Genomic DNA, 23,513 nt, shown 5'->3' on the forward strand with positions numbered 1-23,513 from the left:
ATAGGTACTATTTAAGAAGAGTGGTCCCGGTGCGCGCACTCGCGACTCGCTAGTCGTAACTAGTCGATCCTACGACTACCTAGCAAAGTAAATAAAACACAAAGTAAGGATCGACTAGTCACGACTAGCTAGCGCGAGTACGTGAGTGCGCGCACCGGGACCACTCTTCGTAAACAGTACCATATATATATATGTGTGTGTGTGTATCTGTCCTCCCAACATCGTTTGACAACCGATGCTGGTGTGTTTACGTCCCTGTAACGGAGCGGTTCGGCAAAATACACCGATAGAATAAGTCCTGGGGTCGACTGCCCGACTAAAGGCGGTGCTCCAGCATGGCTAAAGTCAAATGACTGGAACAAGTAAAAGAGTAAGAGTATATACAAACGCACACACATGCGTATATAATATGTATAGATATATACACACATAAACACATACATATATACATATACGTAAATGCGCCTCTGTACACAGCCATATATATATATATATATATATATATATATATATATCGTCAATGTATCATGTATCCGAATATGTACATACGTACACATATGCGTATGTACATATATTTGTATATAATTCTTATTTTATATATATATAATTATTTGGTAATTAACCCATATATACTTATATACACATTATATATATACATATACTTATATATACACACACACTATATATATATACTTATATATATACACACACACACTATATATATATATACTTATATATATACACACATACTATATATATATATACTTATATATATACACACACACTATATATATATATATACTTATATATATACACACACACTATATATATATATATATACTTATATATATACACACACACTATATATATATATACTTATATATATATACACACACACTATATATATATATACTTATATATATATACACACACACTATATATATATATACTTATATATATACACACACACTATATATATATACTTATATATATAGACACACACACTATATATATATACTTATATATATAGACACACACACTATATATATATATACTTATATATATACACACACACACTATATATATATATATATATATTTATATATATACACACACACACTATATATATATACTTATATATACACACACATATATACTTATAAAGACACACATATACTTATAAAGACACACATACATATACTTATAAATACTCACACACATATACTTATAAATACTCACACACATATATACTTATAAATACACACACACCCACACATATACTTATAAATACACATAAACATATATAATTATAAATACACACATACATACATATATATACACAGTACAACCAAAGTTTATAAAGTTTACGAAAAGTTTCCAAAATGTTTTCCTTTACTTACAAACTGTAGAATTCCTCTCACTACTTTCTCGCTTACGATGTTTTCTTCATATAAGAGTTCGACTAATCCAAGGGAGGATAACTCTCACATTCCCAGGGCGCAGGCGTCGCGCCATTTTAAACGTCAATTCCAAATTAATTTCACATTCACCGGTCTTAATTCAATTATATCCTACATGATTATTACCTGGTTTTATTGTTACCTTTCTCGTTAATACATTTCAAGTAATCCGTTTAAATTTCCTACCAAATCCGTCACCATGTCCAACGTAAGTGATTGTTTTCTCTTAATAATACACAAACCACGTGCTTGTGTATTAATAATTTTAAACTTACCGGTTACACTCTATTCTTTCACTTGTTGTAATTGCAATCATGTAAACGCTTATTTATGTAGAAATACGCAACTTATACTCACACGTATATGTATTTTTCTCTTAAAGTCTTATTTATGGCGATCTCTCGATTTATATTGGTTATCTGTTTTATTCATATTTCGTACTTTTTGGCATTAGCAATAAGTATGCAAGTGTGTGCATGTATGTGTAATATATATATATATATAATAAAAAGGCCTATCTTTCTTGTGCTGATTCGGCCTGGGTATTATATATATATATATAATACCCAGGCCGAATCAACACGAGAAAGCTAGGCCTTTTTATTACGGGTATATCTATTTTCATTCACAAGACTCTATATCAGTGGTTCTCAATAATTTTTTACCTTATGGACCCCTTTGATTCCTATTACATTATATATATATATATATATACACACATATGTATGTATGTGTACATATACACACACATACATACATATATATAATTTTACCGTATAAACTCATTCACGGATATAGACTATAAACGACTCGACTGTAAACTGGATATAGTTTGTTGTACCAAATAAATATCTGAAAATCCATAAATGTCCATCGAGTTTTTTTAATAGTAACAAAAGAATGGAATGAGCATGTATATATAAACATTAGGAGTATATACCGAGTATAGTAAATTCAAGTAATTTGATTTCATCTAAATTAACTGAGGTTAGCCGGGTTTGATAACCGATAAGAACGAGCTCGTACCTGCTACGGTTATATATCCCTCTTGACTAATTTTGGAAATTTACTTCGGTGTTTTTAAAAAAAGCGCCCTTATATATATATTGATTTTGCCTATACAGTTTAAGTTCGTGACCATTAACATTAATATATCTCATACTCTCTCTTTTACTTGTTTCAGTCATTTTAACTGCGGCCAAGCATGGAGCACCGCCTTTAGTCGAGCAAATCGACCCCAGGACTTATCCTTTGTAAGCCTTGTACGTCTCTTTTGCCGACCGCTAAGTTACGGGGACGTAAACACACCACCATCGGTTGTCAAGCGATGTTGGGGTGACAAACATACACACGCACACACACACCACACACACACACACACATATATATATATATATACACGACAGGCTTTGGTCGGCTCGAGACTATAGTGGAAGACACTAAACCGATCTGGAATATTGTTCGCAAATGTAATTCCCGCCACATTTAAGATGTCCACCACTACGCAAGTACCGTGTTTAGTCGTTGCACTATTTATACTTGATTTTAATTGAAAAAACAAGGGTGCAGCTGATTCATGAGGCAAAGCTGAAACTATGAAGGGGAGATCAATAAAAGGATCCTCACCCGTTTACGAAAACAAAACAAAAAAAGGGTGAAAACCGTGAAAAGTCAATATATATCCATTTTCCTGAAAGTTATAACAACCGATGCTGATGTGTTTACGTCCCCGTAACTTAGCGGTTCGGCAAAGAGAGACCGATAGAATAAGTACTAGGCTTACAAAGAATAAATCCTGGGGTCGATTTGTTCGACTAAAAGGCGGTGCTCCAGCATGGCCATGGTCAAATGACTGAAGCAAGTAAAAGAGAGTATTCATTTTCTACACAGTTGTTAATACCCAGCAGCCTGGGTTATTTTTTTTTTTGTTTTTTTTTTTATTGCGTTAATGTGTGAGGGTCTTTATATTGACCGAAGAGTATAGGTTTTGTATCAAGGTTTGACACTAAATTATGCGCCAGTAAATACGAACTCAAAGAGATCGAGATCCTGGCCTTTCTGAAAAGTTTGAGCAACGTTTGCAAAGTTTGTCTAATCGGAAAACGAAACCTCGAAGTGTCTTTTTCAATGTTCAGAAAATCTCGTTAGAATGATGAAAACATTGAACATGCCACGCGTAAAAAAAAAGCAAGGAGTGAGAAGTGACAAGAATGACATCCGGATTCAAAGCGAAACAGATTTATTCTCTAATATCTCACCATATTCCTCCAGCTCTTGTAATGAAAACATGGAAAAATTAACACTGTTCTGACAGAATTATTAGAGTGTCAGACAAAAATAGCTTTGCGGTATTTGTTCCGGCTTTTCACATTCTTATTTACAGACCCGCCGAGGTCAACTTTGCCTCCGTTTGAAGGTCGATAAAGCTTTGATCATTCTGTCAAGTACTGGGGCTTGGTATTGACTTACTTCTTCTTTCTAATTTCTGCCGTTGTGTATCAATAAGACATACAATAATCTTACGTAGGTATCATTGTTATTATTATGGCAGAATCGTTAGCACGCCGGGCGAAATGCTTAGCGGTAATTCGCCAGTAGCTACGTTCTGAGTTCAAATTTCGCCGAGGTCGACTTTGCCTTGTCATCCTTCCGGGGGTCAGTAAATTAAGTACCAGAGGTCGATGTAATCGACTAGTCCCCTTTCACTCAAATTTCAGGTCTTTTGCCTACAGTAGAAAGGATTATTATTATTACATTTTAATGTATCCAGGGAAAATGAGATTGTGTAGCTTTCATGCCTTCAGCCAATTTATTAAATGCATGAACGTGTGCGACTTAAAGTGGGGGTACCTATGTAAGGGGAGTAATTCATGTATTACTGCGTGTAAAGTGGTTCTTATTCATTAAGCAGCTGGTAAAAGTGAAAGGATTTCTTTCCTTCGGTTTCGACGAGTATTCCAGTTGCTCAACCGAAACGCCTATTCATTACATTCTAATGTGCGTGTCTCGCTGATACATACATCGTTTAAGATGTTTTCGGGTAACAGTTTGTGACAAAATTGGCCTTTTTGAATATCTCTAAAACGAGGGATCACCAACTTAAAGCTTAGATCCGAGGGTATAGCAAAAAATTAAATAAAAACCCTAAGATGCTAGTTAGAATCGAACCTAGAATTTTATGATTTTAAAAAATTGTAAAGCGAACTTCTTAACCATTTATCCATACCTGCATTGCTAAGATAGTTGAATTTGTTAAACTTTTCAAGCCTTTTTGAAACTATTAAATGTTGATTTATCAAAATGGGCTTCTGGCATGCTAGAAATAGTAGTTAATTGCCACTCATGGTATGTTGTATTAAAAGAGGAAAGGGCACGTTGGATAAAGTTTTAAACCCACACTGTTCGAAAACCGAAGGGATTGTCATAACCAGAACGCATATGATCGTAGGGGACCGATCAGAGTTAACCAGTGGTTAAACAATGATTATAGTTTATTCAGAAACTTTAAGAGAGACAACAATGTGTATGTATATATATATATATATACACACACACACATACATATACAGTGGGCTTCTCTCAGTTTCCGTCTACCAAACCCACTCACAAGGCTTTGGTCGGGTCGAGGCTATAGTAAAAGACATTTGCCCAAGGTGCCACGCAGTGGGACTGAACCCGGAACCATGTGGCTGGCAAGCAAACTACTTACCACACAGCCACGTCTGCGCCTATATATATGTATTATCATTCTTTGTTTCAGTCATTTGATTGCAGCCATGCTGGGGCAACAGCCTGAAGAATTTTTAGCTAAATAAATTGACCACAGTCTTTTTTTTTATCCTGGTACTTAGTCCATCAGTATCCTTTGCTAAACTGCTAAGTTATGGGGACATAAACATGCCTACACCAACTGATGAGCAGTTGTGATGGACAAACACAGACACATGTATACAAGTACACATGGCAGGCTTCTTTCAGTTTCCTTCTAGCAAACCCACTCACAAGGCTTTGGTCAGCCTGCATCTCTAGTAGAGGACACTTGCCCAAGATTCCACACAGTGGGACTGAACCCAGAGCTATGTGATAGGGAAATAAGATTCTGAAACCATTTTCTGATTTGAGTTTGATGTTTTTCAGGTGATGAAATCAAGAAGCAAACGGAAGTCTAAGAAAGAAATAACACCACCAACTACAAAACGATCCAAAGGTAAACTTTTATATTGCTCTCGTTGCCAGTCTAACGCCAGTTTACTAATACTTTCAGCAGTTGTTTTGTTTTGCCCACAGAAACTGTTATACTGTAGTTCTCCCCCTCTCTGTTAGGAGACACAACCATTTACACATGTACACGCATGATGGGGACATCTGCCTACCAAATTCAATCACAAGGCTTCAGTCAACTCAAGGCTATAACAGAAGGAACTTGCCCAAGGTGCCATGCAGTAGGACTGAACCTGGAAATGTGGTTGAGAAGTAAGCGTCCTAGCCACACAGCCATGCTTATGTGATCTAATGCATTCCACCCTTATTACACCGCCATTTTTTAGGGGTATCTCAGTCTGTCTCTGTCGTTTACTTTTGCTTGTTTCAGTCATTGGACGTTGGCCATGCTGGAACACTGCCTTGGAGTGTTCAGTCAAATAAATAAACTCCCTGGTACTTATAAGGTTATTCTATGAATCTGCCTTCATGTCCAGTGCAAGACCAAAATATTTGACACGCCTGCACTATAGTCCTTATCCATCTCAGACATCACCTGGACAAAGGTAGCTGTCAGTGATGCTACTTGTATTGTGAGGATGTTGATTAGTCTCCCTTTCAACAGTGCTCCAAATGTAGCTGTCCGTGGGATTTAGATCTAGCAAGTTTGGTGGCCTCAAGTTAGATGCTACATGGTTGTAAAGATTGTCTGATGTCCATTCTTGAGTTACTATCATATAAACAACGTTGTTTTGTTTCCAGTTTTCCGTGAACACATGTCTGACCATAAGGAAATATTGCCTTAGTTGGAGAAAGTGGACATTAAATATTGACATTATTTACATTTGACGGATATTTGTCCTCATCTTGTTTGTTAACACGTTTCAGCTGATATACCCTCCAGCCTTCATCAGGTTTCTTGGGGAAATTTCAAACCTGGGTTCTCGTTCCTACGGTATTTTTCAATGTTATTATTATTATTATTATTCAGGTCACTGCCTGGAATCGAACTTGGAATCTTGGTGTTAGTAGCATATGGCATAGTGGTTAAGAGCAGAGGCTACTAACTCCAAGATTCCGAGTTCGATTCCAGGCAGTGATCTGAATAATAATAATAATATCGAAAAATACCTTAGGAATGAGAACCCAGGTTCAAAATTTCCCCAAGACACCTGATGAAGGCTGGAGGATATATCAGCCGAAACATGTCAACAACAAACAAGATGAGGACAACTATTCATCAAATGTGAATAATGTACATAATTCCTTATCTCTTAAATATAGAACTCTTTTAAGTATTGATATATACCTATCAGTTAACATCTGTTTTGCCATGCTGGTATGGGTTGGACAGTTTGACAGGAGCTAGCAAGCCAGAGAATTACCCCAAGTTCCAATTCTGTTTTGGCTTAGCTTCTACAGTTGGATGCCCTTCCTAATGCCAACCACTTTACAAAGTGGACTCAGTGTTTCATACATGACACCAGCACAGGTGCTTTTTAATGAAAATAATTTTCCTCACCTTAAAAATTTTTTCCTAACATTTCAATTAAATTTCGCAATGTACCACTTTTTGATTGTTTCATTTCTTTTGCAGTTTATCACAGAAGTCACAATTCTGAGGAAGGTTTAGTTCTTGTGGTCGGAAGTGGTGATGTCGGTCAGTTAGGTCTTGGGCCTGACATAATGGAGAAGAGCCGGCCAGCATTGGTTGAGCTTCCAGAGGCTGTGATCCAGGTGTGTGCTGGAGGTATGCACACTATATGCCTTACTGTATCGGGAAAGGTGATGATTGTTTCTTATCAGATCTTTGACTTGAAAGAATTGCACACAAATAGTTTATGCAAAGCACTGGCATTGAACAGAGTTTTTCTTTTGTCGTTTACCTGAAGTCTGGTACTTATTCCATTGATCTCTTTTGCCAAACAACCATGTTAGGAGGACATAAATAAACCAGGGCTAATGCAGTTTCACACCTCTCCTCAAAAAAATTTTTCCGCATTCCTACGCTTTAGATGTCGGAGAGGCGGGGTGAAATTTGAAAAATGTAAAATTTCGGAGAAGGGGCAGTTGAGGTGGGCATTTTAAATTTGGAAAAGGTGATTTTTTAAAAAATTCGGGAAAAGTTCAAGATTTTAAATTGGGTGGGGGGTGTCTGCATATTCATAATCTCCGACATCTAAAATGTAGGAATCTAGAAATATATTTTCAAAAAAATTCATTATTCAAGGAGAGGTGCAAAACTGCATTAGCCCTAACAAACCAACACCACTCTTCAAGCAGTGGGGTTGGAGACAAACACTAAGGCACACAAATACTCACATATATATGATAGGCTACATCATCGTCATCATTTGATTGATATATTATGTGTGTGGCTATGTAAACCTTGCTTCTTTACTTCCCCTTAGCAGCCGTTTGTCATATTTATCCTTCTACTTTTGTTACCGTATTTCTGTTGAGATGCCCTCAACAGAGCCAGTTTCAGCTGGGTTGGTATTGAAAGGGTTAAACTTAAGTTATGTTTATGTGAAAGTATGAGTCATGTAATTGGCACCTGTCAGGTACTACATAACGTTTATCATTTTTACCATCCCCCTACCACTTCTTGTTAATTTCAAAGTTCCACTGTGAATTTTAACCCTTTCAATACCAACCCGGCTGAAACTTCTGGCTCTGTAGTATAAATGTCTTGCTTTCAAAAGTTTCGAATTAAAATCTTCCACCAAACCTTAGTCACAATTTATGTTCCTAACACTTACTTTAATGATAACTAAGTTATTTTACTAAATTCTTTGTTATATTTAACCCTTTTGATACCAAACTGCCTGAAACCGCCTCTGGTTCTGAGTACAAATGTCTTGTTTCCAAAAGTTCTGAATTAAAATCTTCCACCAAACCTTAGTCACAATTTAAGTGCCTAACACTAGCTTAATGATAACTAAGTTATTTTACTAAATTCTTTGACATAATTTAACCCTTTTGATACCAAACTGCCTGAAACCGCCTCTGGTTCTGAGTTCAAATGTCTTGTTTCCAAAAGTTCTGAATTAAAATCTTCCACCAAACCTTAGTCACAATTTAAGTGCCTAACACTAGCTTAATGATAACTAAGTTATTTTACTAAATTCTTTGTTATATTTAAAATTAATTGAAAGAAACACAGAGCGTCTCAACAGAAATGTGGTAACAAAAGGGTTAAAATTAATTGAAAGAAACACAGAGCATCTCAAAATAATTACGGTAACGAAAGGGTTAACGAGTTTAACTTATGTTAACTCTTTCTCTTCCTCTCTTTCTATATAATGTGAGGCATGACTGGAGGAATCACCCAACCAACCAACCATTATATTGGCTTTTATTCAACAGAGATATAAGGCAATGAGCTGGTAGAATCATGTGCACGCCAAGCAGTATGCTTAGCGGTATTTTGTCTCCCTTTAAGTGCTGAGTTCAAATTCTGTTGAAGTCGACTTTGCCCTTCATCCTTTATGGATTGATAAAATTAGTACCAGTTGAACACAGGGAATTGATGTGACTGGCATACCCACTCTCTTGGAAATTGCTGGCTTTGTGTCAGAATTTGAAACCATTATTAGATATAGAGATGTTGTTATATTATTTGATTGTAATTTACTTTCTTTGTCTTCTCCTTTCAGGTATATTCATTTGGTTGCAATGATGAAGGCGCTTTAGGACGTGATACAACAGAAGAAGGCTCAGAAACTACACCGCAGCTTGTTGAGTTACCTGGGAAAGTGGTGCAAGTATCAGCAGGAGATAGTCACTCTGCAGCTTTGTTTGAAGATGGCAAGGTTTTTGTTTGGGGTAACTTCAGGGTGAGTAGTCTGTATGCTTTTTCCCACCTGCTGACCCCTACTCTGGACTTCCACTGGCAGAAAACAATCATTATTGTTAGCATGTCAAATGAAATGCTTTGCAGCACTTCTTCCAACTCTCATCGTCATCATACATCCGTAGTCCATGCTGGCATGGGTTGGACAGTTTAACCTAAACTGATAAACTGGAAAGCTGCACCAGAGTCCAGTCTGATTTGGCATGGTTTTCTATAACTGGATGCTCTTCTTAATGCCAACCAGGGTGTAATGGGTGCTTTTACATGCCACCAGGGTGCTTTTTATGTGCCCCCTGCATGGGTGTCAATTTGTCTGATACCAGTATCTGCCACAACTGCAATTTTGCTCAGCTTGATGGGCCTTCTTCTCAAGTATACTATAATGCCAAAGGTCTCGGTCATTGTCTCCTTGAGGCCCAAAATCCTACTGAGGTTTACTTTGCATTTCATGCCATTGGGGGTCGATAAAATCAAGCACCACCCAGATACAAGGGTCCAACGTAATCGACTAAATCCTTCCCACTTAAATCATTCGCCTTTAACCCTGCAAGAGACCAACATCCTATTCAAGGCGAGTGTTGTCTTGTCAGTTAAATGATGTCAAGACAAGGAGACACACATGCATAGAAGTGGGTACTGAAAAGTTCCTGGCTTTAAGGGTATCATGAAAGGCCTGGTTGGAGGCCCAACCTTCCAAGTTCTTTTACAAGGCTTAGAAAAACTGAAGGACCACTGCAATAAGTGTGTGAATCCATGAGGGAAATATGGTAAATAAGATCATAATTAATTGGTCCTCCTGTATTTTCTTTTACCCAAAGCCAGGAACTTTTCAGCATCTCCTCATACATATATTGAATGGCATTGGTTGGCCCAGGGTTTTAGTAAAAGACACTTATACAAGGTACCAGGCTCTGGGATTGACCCTGAAACCAGAAAGCAAACTTCTAAACCACACAGCCTTGTCTGTGCCTATACATTTTATTAGGAAATTTTGATAACAATTGCCAGAGCTTTCTTTTTATGATGCAGATCAATTTTAATTCATAGCCATATGGTTAAGGAGTTCACTTTACAACCATATGGTATGGTTTTGGGTTCAGTCCCACTGTGCAGCACCATAGGCAAGTAGTGTCTTCTACTATAGCCCATGGCTGACCAATGCTTTCGGAGTAAATTTGGAAACAGTGAGAAGCCCTTCGTGTGTGTTTATGTCCCCTCTTCACAACCACTGTTGGTTTGTTTACATCCTCTTTACATAGTGTTTTGGCAAAAGTGACTGCTATAATACTTACTGGGGATTGATTTGTAAACTAACTTACCAAGTCAGTGCTCCAGCATGGCTACAGTTCAGTGACTAAGACCAGTGAAAGAGTTAAGTCTTTAGCAACCAATTAATTCTGATTAAACCTAATCATTTAACATCCATTTTCCATGCTAGCATGTTTTGGGCAATTTGACAAGATCTCATCAGCCGCAAGGCTGCATTAAGCTCCAATATCAGCTTTGGTGTGGTTTTTATGGCTGGATGCCTTCCTAATGCCAACCACTTCAGAGAATATACCTGATGCTTTTTTCATGACCCCACTCTAGTGAAGTCACCTAGCAACTTGCAAGGTAGGAAAAGAAAAAAGCACCCTCCTGTGATTTTAAGTTCCATCTTCCTCTCTGTCTTTGTCTGGTTCTTCTTCTTTTGATTCCTCTTTATTGAAACATTGTTCTTGAAAAGTTTTCTACTTTGTTATTCTCTTTGTAGGACGGAAATGGTTCACTTGGCCTCACGACAGAGGGCGCTGTGAAAGAACCAATGGAATATGTACCATCAGAAATATTTGTGAAAATAGCAAGTGGAGGAGATCATTTGGTTTTGTTAACTCTAGATGGTAGAATTTATACTGCTGGTAAGAATATTATTTTACATTCTGAGCTTTTGTCTTTTTGGGCTTGATAATATTAAGTTCTAGCCAAATACTGGTATGAATGAAATCAACTTGACCATTGCCTATAATGTTGCTGGCCTTGAGGCTCACTGCCCTCTATCACTCATGCAATGCAACATATATATAGAAATGTCATGGAGGTGAACAGCAATGATATTCTCAGGAAAACTCTAGGCATCAACAAGGAAGAATTGGCTGTTCTGTGTCTGAGAATTTTCAAAACAGGAACTAGTAGGGATAACTTCCATAGATCCATAACCTAGCAATGCTGCTGTGGGGCACTGCCATTTCAATGTAAACTCTACAGGCGCAGAAGTGCTGTCGGGTAAACTACTTGAGATGCGTGCTAGGCAATGGAACCATACTGCACACACTTATGCAGTGTCCGAGGATGACTCCAACTGTTGGTTGAAGCCTTTGTGAGGATCACCCCAGCACCCACCTTTAACAAAGTAGGGCAGATAGTGGTCCTGTCTGGTGGCTATGGTGAAAGATGTTGAAAAAAAGTTAACGGCACCTTCTTTAGTTAAGCCCTCATTGACTTAAGTTCAACTTGGAAAGGGAAGTGCTCCCTCCTAGTGAATTGGAAAAGTGCAGAAGCCTGTTCTAATTGTGTCACCACTTGACAATCAGTTTCATTTAGTTTATAGCCTTTTAACTTTAATAGTTTGGTTTAATCTTTTTGCATTTAATCCATCTCTACCCCACCACCATATTTTGCCTGTTTTATGTTCATACTGGCGTTAGGAAGAGCATCCAGCTGTAGAAACACTGCCAGATCAGACTGGAGCCTGGTGCAGCCTTCTGGCTTCCCAGATCCCCTGTCGAACTGTCCAACCCATGCTAGCATGGAGAACGGACGTTAAACGATGATGATGATGGCCAGATCTAACCTCTCACACCTATTCTTCAGTGTCATTCTAAAAGTATACAACCACATCATCAAAATTTCAAAGCTATGAGATAATGTATGATTAATTCAAAACAATATCAATAAATAAGCACTTCATTTGACAGAGTAATCTAAATGCTAAAGGGTTAAAACGAAAAATGAACTGATTGAATAAGTACTTGGTACTAGGATTAATTTGAAAAAAAGAAAAAGATGAAAAAGTGCAGGCATGGTGGTGTTGTCAAGAAGCTTGTTTTGCAACCAGTCTCACTGTGCAGCACCTTGGCTGAGTGTTTCTAACACTATTGTCATGGATGAACCAATTCCTTGTGAGTGGATTCAGTAACCAGAAACTGTGGAAGCATGGTGTATATGTATACATGCGTTTATGTTTGACAACTGGTGTTTGTTTGTTTACATCCCCATAACTTAGCAGTAAAAGAAAGTTAAAAATAAAAGCTAATATAGTCTTAGATTCATATTGTCTGAATTATATGATGAGTTGGTTTTGAGAAGCTTTTAATCATGGGTTTGCTGAAATGGAATTCACCTATGGCTTAATATCAATGACAAGTGTAAGAATTATGTTAATTATATTGTTTACTTTCAGGCTGTGGAGAACAGGGACAACTTGGCAGAATTGCCAAACAATTTTCCAGTCGTGGTGGAAGAAAAGGCTTAGGTAACGGCTTGATTTCTTGTTTAAATTTTATTCTGTTCCATCCAATTTATCTCATATTACCTCAAAACTACAAGGGTGACATCATCATCATCATTGTCACCCATTATTTTGAATCCAGGTTTTGTCCCTGTTAACAGGGGTGATGGGATCTACCTCAAGGCCATAGTAACTGCCCCTACACCATCTTGCCATCTTGCCTGGTTTTGGGCTTCCTCCCTTCTCAAGCCAACCCTCCCAATCTCCTCCTCCACTTGTCCCTTGGTCTACCTCATTTTCGCTGTGCATTTGACAGTATATTTTATTTTAAGAATGTCATAGGGCTGAAGTGAGAACTGGATATGACTGGTTTAAATGATAAATGGTGACAATGAGTTTTAAAATCTCGTATATATCAACACATGTCCTGTTCCATCTTATTTTCCCTACTAAACCTACTAAGATAGGCCAAAAAAAACCTCAAGAAGGGCAAAAATTTGTACTCTTGTTTTTTCATCAACTGACCTTTGGCACAAAATGGATTCAACTGAAAAAATATTCCGCTTGTGTCACAGAAATTGTTGCCAGATGTAAGGGTAGCTTCTGATTGGCTGATAGATGAAGTGATACGTTTTCTGAGCTACTGACCATAGGGCCAAAAGAATTATAAGTTTCAGTATGAATTATGTTCCACTGCTCATTTAACTGATACAAATAAGTGGTACCTTATTTGTACCACCCAGCTTGAAAGAATTAAACTACATTATTTACATTTGACGGATATTTGTCCTCATCTTGTTTGTTGTTAACACAACATTTCAGCTGATATACCCTCCAGCCTTCATCAGGTGTATTGGGGAAATTTCGAACCTGGGTTCTCATTCCTAAGGTATTTTCTATGTTATTATTATTATTCAGGTCACTGCCTGGAATCGAACTTGGAATCTTGGGGTTAGTAGCCATGCTCTTAACCACTACAGGCAATGGTTTAGAGTGCGGGCTACTAATCCCAAGATTCTGAGTTCGATTCCAGGCAGTGATCTGAATAAATAATAATAATAACATTGAAAGATACCTTAGGAATGAGAACCCAGGTTCAAAATTTCTCCAAGACACCTGATGAAGGCTGGAGAGTATATCAGCCAAAACATTGTGTTAACAACAAACAAGATGAGGACAAATATCCGTCAAATGTAAATAATGTACATAATTACTCATCTCTTAAACTAGCCTCATTTCTAAAATGTATTTTTTATCAGCTGATTTCTAGACTGAGTTCATGTTTCATCTTTTTATTTATTATTTCTTTGTTGTAGAATTGATTTTATCACCACAAGTAGTCCGTTTCAGAGCATCCACCAAGGTTCAGCCTAAATTCTCTGATATTTGGGCAATTCAGTATGCCACATTTGCTGAGGAAAAACAAACTGGACATATATACAGTTGGGGTTTAAATAATTATGATCAGCTTGGTAAGTACTGATTATTATTATTTTTATGTATTTCTAATTCAGCCTCTGCTCTTTGATTTCAGTGATATAACATCACTGAAGTTAATTTACTTGCTTTGATGTGGAATTTTGGAATTTTTTGAGTACTTTTGTGGTAAACTTTCAGCCAAATCAAATTCATAATTTTCTGATTGGAGTAATTTCCCTTGTATTGCTTTGTTAATGGTATTCAACATCATGTTATCTCTTATGAAATCTACAAATATAGTTTTTAAAAATCATCATGGAAACCTGAACAAAAGGCTTTTTATGACATGGGAGATTGATGTGGTTCATGTTCACCTTCATCAGCTGCTGGGAGAACAAGGTTACGGTAGAAGTGTGTGCTGGAGAATGTTGGGGGTCAGGGTGATGAGAGGAATGTGTCAAATGGATTTGAGTGGAGGTGACTATACAACTGAGTCATTCTAAGGAGTAGAAACCAAATTACATATTAGCTAAGATTAACCTGGTTTTTAACAAAACAAAAAAAATCGCTAAGCACAGACTTGGCTGTTTGGTGAGAAATTTCTTTCCAACCATATGATTCCCAATTCAATTCCATTGCGCAACACCTCGGGCTGACCAGAACCTTGTGAGAGGATTTGATTCATGGAAACTGAAAGAAGCCCGTCTGCGTTGGTGTGTTTACATCCCCATATCTTAGTAGTTTGGCAAAAGAGACCAATAGAACAAGTACAGGGCTTTAAAAAGTGCTGGAGTCATTGAAATGCTAAATGATTAAAGGTTGGCTGAGGTGTAGTATTTGGTACAATTGAACATTTCATATTCTTAATGACTGCTTTCTCATCCACTTGTGAAGTAGGAAGTGATAGCTATCATAAGCTCTACTGAATGATATTAAGAGAAATGTGCCTGACTGTGTAGGGTGTGTGTTTGAGTCTTGTTTAGACATTCTTCTAGAAGGAAATGGACTAATGCATACATTGGTTTAGAGAGTGGAATCGGCTCTGTGCAAGGCCTTCCTGAAATTTAAAAAGTTTCAGGCACAGACAGTGCTTGATTTCTGATAGGTCTATTATGTGGTGCATTCTCAGAGAGGCAATGACCAAGGCCTTTGGCATGATGTTGTGCTTGAGAAAAAAACTCATCGAGCTAAGCAAAATCGCAAATTGCACGTAAAAGCACCCATTACACTCTCAGAGTGGTTGGTGTTAGGAAGGGTGTCCAACTATACAAAACCATGCCAGATCAGACTGGAGTCTGGTGCAGCCTTCCAGCTTGCCATCCCTGGTCAAACCGTCCAACCCATGGCAGCATGGACAACAGATGTTAAATGGTGATGATTTTTTTTATATATATATATATACACATCAGATGCATCACTATCAGATGTTATACATCACTGGTCACAATGTGCTTTGCATTGTTTTAGCTTTCAAATGATACCCACATTTCCCCTGATCAGAAGCTGGTCCATTGCCGGGTTACCCATTTAGAACTGGGTGTATTGGACCAAGATGAAATGAAGTGTTTTCATCAAGAATACAACACGCTGCTTAGTCCCGGAATCACACTTACAATTTAGCAAATCGTGAGCGCAACACCTAATCCAGGGATCAGGGAACGTTTTTTTAACCAATTACCCTAAAATATATTTATTTATGCTAACGTTACTTCCTTGATTTGAAAGGAAGAAAATCCTAGATTCTTTGAATTCAAGAGGTTTATTAAATCTGTTTATATGGAGAATACAATTATGAATATAAAAAGTATAACACATATGCTATAAAATAAATTAATATCCTCATTGTGACACAAAAGGATTTTTCTAGAAACCTTTTCACTTTAGGTTTTGAAGAAATGATGTTGACAATGCCTTTGCAACCAAACTGCTTGTAGTTCAAAATGACGTGAATCTCCTAAACTCATCCATTACATTGGACAGATGCAGTGTTGCCAGAAGAAAAAAATCTTTTTATATAATTTTATTCATGTCTAATGAATCCGATTAGCCCCAAGAATTTCATTTTTACCCCCAGTTGGAGGTAATTTACCCCGGTTTGCCAACTCCTACCCTAATCACTAGGCCATATATTTGTCCATCCATTACAAGTTTCGAACTTGTGGTAAATACTCTTGTGTGCTTTGACAGACGTAACTATCTTTTGTCGATGTTTGGTTGTTCTTGTTAAAATGCTTCCATTTTTGGTTTTCTTCTTTGCCTTTGTAGGTTTCAGTGATTTGGAAGACAGATTTGTTCCACAAAAAGTCCTCAGTTTTAGCGACCAAACTTGGTTGGATATAGGAGGTGGCATGCATCATACAGTAGCGCTTAGCAGTGATGGTAAGTCAGATGTATTTTTACTACTCCAGCCTCTGTAGTGTATAATTAAAATTTTCACCACCGAGTCCACTCTTGTAAGGTGGTTGGGTTTTGGAAGGGCATCCAGCTGTAAAAACCATCCCAAAACGGACAATGAAACCTAGTACAGTCGTCTGCCTAGCTAGCCCCTGTCAGACCATCCAACCCATGCCAGCATGGAAAACGGACATTAATGATGACGACTAGTTTTATTTTCATTGTTATTGTGAAGGAAGGCATGGCTTGAATTGTTTGACAGGAGCCAATAAGCCAGAGGACTGCATCAAGCTCCAATGTCTGCTTTGATTTGGTTTCTACTGCTGGCTGCCCTTCCTAATGTCGACCACTTCATAGAGTATAGTGAGTGCTTTTTACATGGCATTGGCACTAGTGAGGTCACTGACTAATTGACAAGACATGACCCTTCAAGTGAGTGGAGTGTAGTATTGAGGGAAATGGCTTTGTGCCGGGTGATGAGAGATTTTAAAGTATAATGGAGGACATTGTTATTAGCAAAAATATAAACATCAAAGCTTCATACAACATTTTCTTTTCAATCTCATTATTATTTTCGTTTTATTTCTTCTGTCTCACCCTGTACAACCTTAGCCTTAGCCTCAAATTTCCTTTCCTAAACTGTGTATTTGTGTCAGTCAAAGTGCCTAACTCTTGTTTACCTTTGTTTTAATTCCAGGTAAAGTGTATGTTTTGGGGCGTGGGGATTACGGACGTCTTGGTTTAGGAGAGGCTGTCACTCTGGCAAATCAGCCCACTCGTGTTGAGGCATTGAAAGATAAAGTTATCAAGATTTCAGCTGCTGGTTCTGTTTCCTATGGAATTACATCAGATGGTATGTTAACCCTTAGCAATATCTTCTCTTACTGCCTCTTTTATTTATTTTTTTTTTTTACTTGTCAGTCATTGGACTGCGGCCATGCTGGGGCACCACCTTAAAGGATTCAGTCAAACAAATTGACTTATTTTTAAATCTGGTATTTGTTCTGATGGCTTGTGTCAAACTGCTAAGTTACAGGAGTGGTGACACTGATGGGTGGGGGACAAACATGATCTCACACACAGTAATGCAAAGACACCAATAATCCCTCTTCTCCATCTCCTCCTGCACCAGTTGAGGGGTTTTTTTTCTAGCAAGTTATTTAGCAACCTCACTATTGTTGGTGCCACTTAAAAATCAACCAGTGGTTGGTGTTAGGAAGGGCATCCAGGCATGAAAGACATGCCAAAGCAGACAGCAGAGCTTGGTGCAGTTTTCTGACTTGACAGTTCCTGTCAAACTGTCCAACCCATACTGTGATTGGATTCACTTCAACATTTAAATATTCATTTGCCAAAATATTTTCGTCGCTTTGAGACTGCGACCTGTTCACTGACAAAATTCCATGCTGCATCTCAGCACGAAGTGAATCTAACGGTTTTTGTGTTTCTTAAATGGCTTATAAACGCCCTCCATGCAACAATTGTTTTTGTTCCAGCACACGATCTCAGATCAGGTGACTTGCTATGCAAGTACATCCCCGTAATTATAATTTAGAACAAACCGTAAAAGGTTGTGTGTGTATTTGCATATACATATTAGTGTGAGTGTATACGTATGTAGACATTGTAAACGCAAGAGGTATTATGCTTATGGCCTGTATTTTTTGTATATTTGTCCACGTATAAGAGTTACTTCCCTTAACGATTTTTTTTCATAACGTTTGTTGCCAATAAGCTAATGAGAATGTATCGTAGCTCATCGCTCCGACATTTAAAACATCAAGTTCTATAATGACAGCCTTTTGCTGTTTGTTCTAAATTATAACATATATATAAATAGGTGCAGGAGTGGCTGTGTGGTAAGTAGCTTGCTTACCAACCACATGGTTCCAGGTTCAGTCCTACCACGTGGCACCTTGGGCAAGTGTCTTCTACTATAGTCTGGGGCCGACCAAAGCCTTGTCAATGGATTTGGAAGACGGAAACTGAAAGAAGCCCTTCGTGTGTGTGTGTCCATAATTTAGTAGTTCAGCAAAAGAGACTGATAGAATAAGTACTAGGCTTACAAAGAATAAGTCCTGGGGTTGATTTGCTCGACTAAGAGTGGTGTTCCTGCAGTCAAATGACTGAAACAAATAAAAGAATATATATAAATATGTATCCCATCTCCTTTCTCTGCATGTGTTTGTATGCTTTTGTTCTGTGCCAAAAAGTAGTTCCCAAAACTGGCTAAATGTCCGGCCAACTACATGAAACGGTCACAGTCCAAACAACTGCATTTCATTGTGTAAGATCAGTGGAATTTGATTTAGAAAATCACTTACTCGAAAGACACTTAAGAGTTGGTGACAGGAAAAGCACCCAGCTGTAATAATCCTGCCTCAGATCAGACCCCATACAACCCATGCTAGAAGGGGGGGGGGGAAACACATTAAATGAACTAATCAATATATACATATGTGCACGTGCATGCACATTTCAATGAATTTGATGTAGAATGTTGTTGTTGCAATCCAGTTGTCTTTCAAATTAATTCATATTGCAAAGCCAACATCACTCTCTCTCTCTCTTTAATTTTTCTAATGAAAAGTTTCCTTTGTTTTTTTTTTGCTTTTTTTTTTTACAGGTAAATTATATGCTTGGGGCATGGGTACAAACAATCAACTGGCTAGTGGAAACGATGACGATGCTTGGACTCCAAAGCAGATGGGTGGCAAACAGCTTGCAGAAAGGTCAGTACATTACATAAACACATCATCCGACTGACACATTGTCTGGTTTTTGGTCTGATGGACACCAGATTATTATTCTTAATATACTTGTAAAATTAACAAGTGTAGGTTTGTAGTGACTTGACAGGTATTTTTGATTGGTCTTTGTAACATAGTAGTTTAATGCTTTGTATGTTAAATTGGGACAAAATTTAACATACTCACACACACAGATGGAAAATGAATACTGCTGTTAAAACATCCAAAATAATGGTTTCTAAGGCAACAAGCCAGCAGAATTGTTAGAACAGCAAGTAAAATACATAGCAGTGTTTCATCTATTTTTACGTTCTGAGTTCAAATTCTGCCATGGTCGGCTTTGCCTTTCATCCTTTCAGGGCCAATAAAATAAGTACCAGCTGCATATTGGAGTCAATGTAATTTACTTACACCCCTCCTCAAACTTGCTGGCCTTGCACCAAACTTTGAGATCAATATCAATAGTTTCTGATTGAGACATGAAGCCAAGAATTTGATGGAAGAGGTTTGCCAACTCCGTTGATCCTAGCATTTGACTGGTCCTTTTTTATTTTAGCTGTTCCAAAAGAATCAAAGTCTGTTAGCCATAGCAAGATTTGAAACCGAAGTGTAAAGAACTGGAACAATTACCTCAAGACATTTTGTCTGGCACTCTGATATTTCTGCCCATTCCTTGCCCTGATGACATTTAAAAGTTTTGTGTTCCATGCATTCAGCCATTCTAACAAGTACATTATTTACATTTGATGGATATTTGTCCTCATCTTGTTTGTTATTAACACAACGTTTCGGCTGATATACCCTCCAGCCTTCATCAGGTGTCTTGGGGAAATTTTGAACCTGGGTTCTCATTCCTAAGGTATTTTTCAATGAAGGCTGGAGGGTACATCAGCCGAAACGTGTTAACAACAAAGATGAGAACTAATATCCGTCAAATGTACATAATTCCTCCTCTCTTAAATATAGAACTGTATTCTAACAAGTAGTTTTACCACCACATAAAAAGCACCCAGTACTCAGTGTGAAGTGGTTGGCATTTGGAAGGGTATCTGTCCATAGAAATCATGCCAAAACAGACAGTAGGGGTCTGGTGCAGCTCTCCAGCTTGCCAAAGTATAGATACTGATGGACGTATAATTAGTCGACAGACAACTTACAGACAGGGCAGATTGCTGAAAGGGCAATATGTTGACATTTTTTAAAAACAATGAAAATTATGCAAATGTTTTAGACTTAAAAATAAAAGCTATTTATTTATAAAAGGATATTAAGTTCAGTTGTCTGCACACGATAGATACTGTTTCCTACTCCCACCCTCTTTCATTCTCCCTCTCCCACCAGTCTGTCTTTCTGTTAGGCTTTATCCAAAACCCTAAACACAGAACATTTTACAGCTTATAGGTGGCATATATAATAATAAATTTTGGTGCCTGAGGTATATAAAGACAAGGCATAGTGCTTGACATAGATTGTGATCAGCCTTCATGTCTAACATACAAAGATATTCTTGATGCCTGAGACACACAGAGAGGAGGCTGGACCACTAGGGTACATAGAGATAAGTCATGGTAGCTTGAGATCAACTCTGATGCTTGCAGGAGATTGGCAGCTCTCTTACTCTTTCTCTTTTACTTGTTTCAGTCATTTGACTGTGACTATGCTGGAGTACCACCTTTAGTCGAGCAAATCGACCCTAGGACTTGTTCTTTGTTAGCCTAGTACTTGTTCTATCGGTCTCTTTCGCCGAACCGCTAAGTTACAGAACATAAACACACCAACATTGGTTGTCAAGCGATGTTGGGGGGGAGTAACACACATACATATATACAAAGGGCTTCTTTCAGTTTCCATCTACCAAATCCACTCATGGTCGAACCGAGGCTATAGTAGAAGACACTTGCCCAAGGTGCCATGCAGTGGGGCTGAACCCAGAACCATGTGGTTCATAAGCATGCTACTTACCACACAGCCACTTTTTTTTTCCCTTATTCTCTTAACAAGGTATCCGATTTCAAAATTAATTATCTGTGGTGTAGCTAGTGGGTAACCCAGGATAGCCCTTGAGTTTAGCTGTTCCCCCTTTCCCCCATCCATACAAAAAATGTAATGTGTTGCAGTAGTTCCCACAAGTGCCCTCTCTTATAAAAGCAGGCCCAAAAGTACCACCTAGAACAAGCTGTCCACTACTCCCACCCCACCTTCCAACCTACTGTTAAGAGTGAGGACTTGTTTAACCTTTTCTTTTTCTTCTCTTTGCAGGAAAGGAATAGCCATTTCAGGTGGAGGACAACATTGTGTGATGCTCTGTAAATCATCCTAACCAAATATATTTTTTTAAATGTCCATCCCTCCCTCTCTCTCTCTGTCCCTTCCCCTCCACCAACCGTCCTATTGACCATTGTACATTGCTTCATGTTAACCAGAAAGAAAATATAAATTTTTAAAATTTCAGTGTTCATCATGGATTAAATCCTCGTCATTGTGGTGTGGGTGAATAAAGACAATTTCTCCATTTTTTTTAATTCGTTTCTCTTTCTTTCTTGGCTGAATCCTGCAAATAGCTGTTTGGCTTCTTGTGGTTTACTTTCAGCCTTCACTGCACTGATAATTTCTTTTTGAAATATACTTAATTTGTTTCAGTTAGAATTTTAAAATAATAAAGTATTTAGTACAGTAACTTAACCATTATTAAGTTGGTGTCTGGAACAGGAATTAACATGGAATTTTGATGAAAGTTTTTGATTTTTATTGCTCTAACCCTTTAGCATTCAAGTGGGCCATATCTACTTGTTTTATGTTCACACTAACCAGATCCAGCCTTTCACACCTACCTTACACTTTTCTATATCTAAAACCCTCTTTGTGATCCATTACCTCTCATACGACCTTCTGACACCAATGCGTAGGTGACCGTATCTTCTCTCTTACTTCCTTTCATATTTACAGTCCTTACGTCCTTCCACTGTGATAACTTCTCTATCAGTCTCCTCTCCACACCTTTACAGAAAACACAAGCATAACACACAGGAGGGGAGCTATGTGATTTTTGTAAGTTTTTTTTTTTGTGTGTGTGTCAGAGGGGAATGGGTGGGTTTGGTGTCTGCAGTGGAAGGGAGTGGGTACGGGTTGAGGTCCACTTTGACTGTCCTTCCTCTTCCTCTCCATCCTTGCTCATCACTTTCCTCCTTCTCTTCCACCATTTCCTCCTACAATGTCATTTTAACCCTTTTGATACCAATCCGGCTGAAACCACCTCTGGCTCTGTAGTACATATGTCTTGTTTTCATAAGTTCTGAATTAAAATCTTTCACCAAACCTTAGTCACAATCTATGTTCCTAACACGAGCTAAATGACAACTAAGTTATTTTACTAAATTCTTTGTTATATTTAGAATTAATTGAAAGAAACACAGCATCTCAACAGAAATGTGGTAACGAAAGGGTTAAATCTAAACGATCACATCATCTGAGTCTCAAAAGCTACACATTAATGATACATAATTTATTCAAAATGTGAATAAATATACATTACATTCGACAGAGTAATCTGAATGTTAAAGGGTTAAATATGAATTCTGTATCAAAGGATTGAGAGCAATCTTGGGCATGTCGGTATCTAGAGGGTTCAAATTTTTGCTTGTGAAATAACATGCTAATCATATGCGAGTCAGTTCTTGCAACCTTCTTATTACTGTATATCTTTACAGATAGGTCAAACCTTTGGTTTGGGTTTGTCAAAGTAGGTGTTTGCGGTTGACTCACACATAGGTCGCACTATAATCTGGAGAGTTACATGACCCTTTTTAACATAAATGTAACTGATATTTGTTAAATAATATGAAATATTCACTTTTATTTCAAAACTTTGCTTACAAATATAAGAACATTTTTGCAGAAGTGAGTTTATGAAAGTAGTCCTACAGAAGTTATCTCGTTTAAAATGACTA

The 23,513-nt window shown here is 37.7% G+C and overlaps 2 protein-coding genes across 5 annotated transcripts in view; one reads left to right on the forward strand and one right to left on the reverse strand.

The window, feature by feature from the left end:
* LOC115216398 (putative ferric-chelate reductase 1) overlaps window positions 1–1,468 on the reverse strand; it is a 107,589-nt gene extending 106,121 nt beyond the window's left edge. The window contains exon 1 of one of the 2 annotated variants that reach the window (XM_029785698.2): window positions 1,401–1,468. The gene's annotated coding sequence lies outside the window, so the exon portion shown is untranslated. The remainder of the gene's footprint in view (window positions 1–1,400) is intronic. The other variant, XM_036506590.1, reaches the window with a different exon arrangement.
* Window positions 1,469–1,509: 41 nt separating this feature from the next.
* On the forward strand, window positions 1,510–22,086 carry LOC115216399 (regulator of chromosome condensation). Of its 3 annotated transcripts, none has more exons than XM_029785701.2 (11): window positions 1,510–1,668; window positions 5,598–5,667; window positions 7,258–7,445; window positions 9,320–9,499; window positions 11,270–11,414; window positions 12,956–13,027; window positions 14,320–14,475; window positions 16,688–16,801; window positions 17,514–17,669; window positions 19,443–19,548; window positions 21,826–22,086. In XM_029785701.2, the coding sequence occupies exons 1-11, from the start codon at window positions 1,660–1,662 to the stop codon at window positions 21,884–21,886; spliced, it is 1,257 nt and encodes a 418-aa protein (XP_029641561.1). In that variant the 5' UTR covers window positions 1,510–1,659; the 3' UTR covers window positions 21,887–22,086. The 3 variants fall into 3 exon arrangements, with proteins under 3 accessions (XP_029641561.1, XP_036362484.1, XP_029641562.1); XM_036506591.1 differs by lacking the exon at window positions 1,510–1,668 and adding an exon at window positions 1,836–1,874; XM_029785702.2 differs by lacking the exon at window positions 1,510–1,668 and adding an exon at window positions 3,965–3,983.
* Window positions 22,087–23,513: the final 1,427 nt, after the last annotated feature.

Source organism: Octopus sinensis, linkage group LG10, assembly GCF_006345805.1.
Source record: "Octopus sinensis linkage group LG10, ASM634580v1, whole genome shotgun sequence".
NCBI lineage: Eukaryota > Metazoa > Mollusca > Cephalopoda > Octopoda > Octopodidae > Octopus > Octopus sinensis.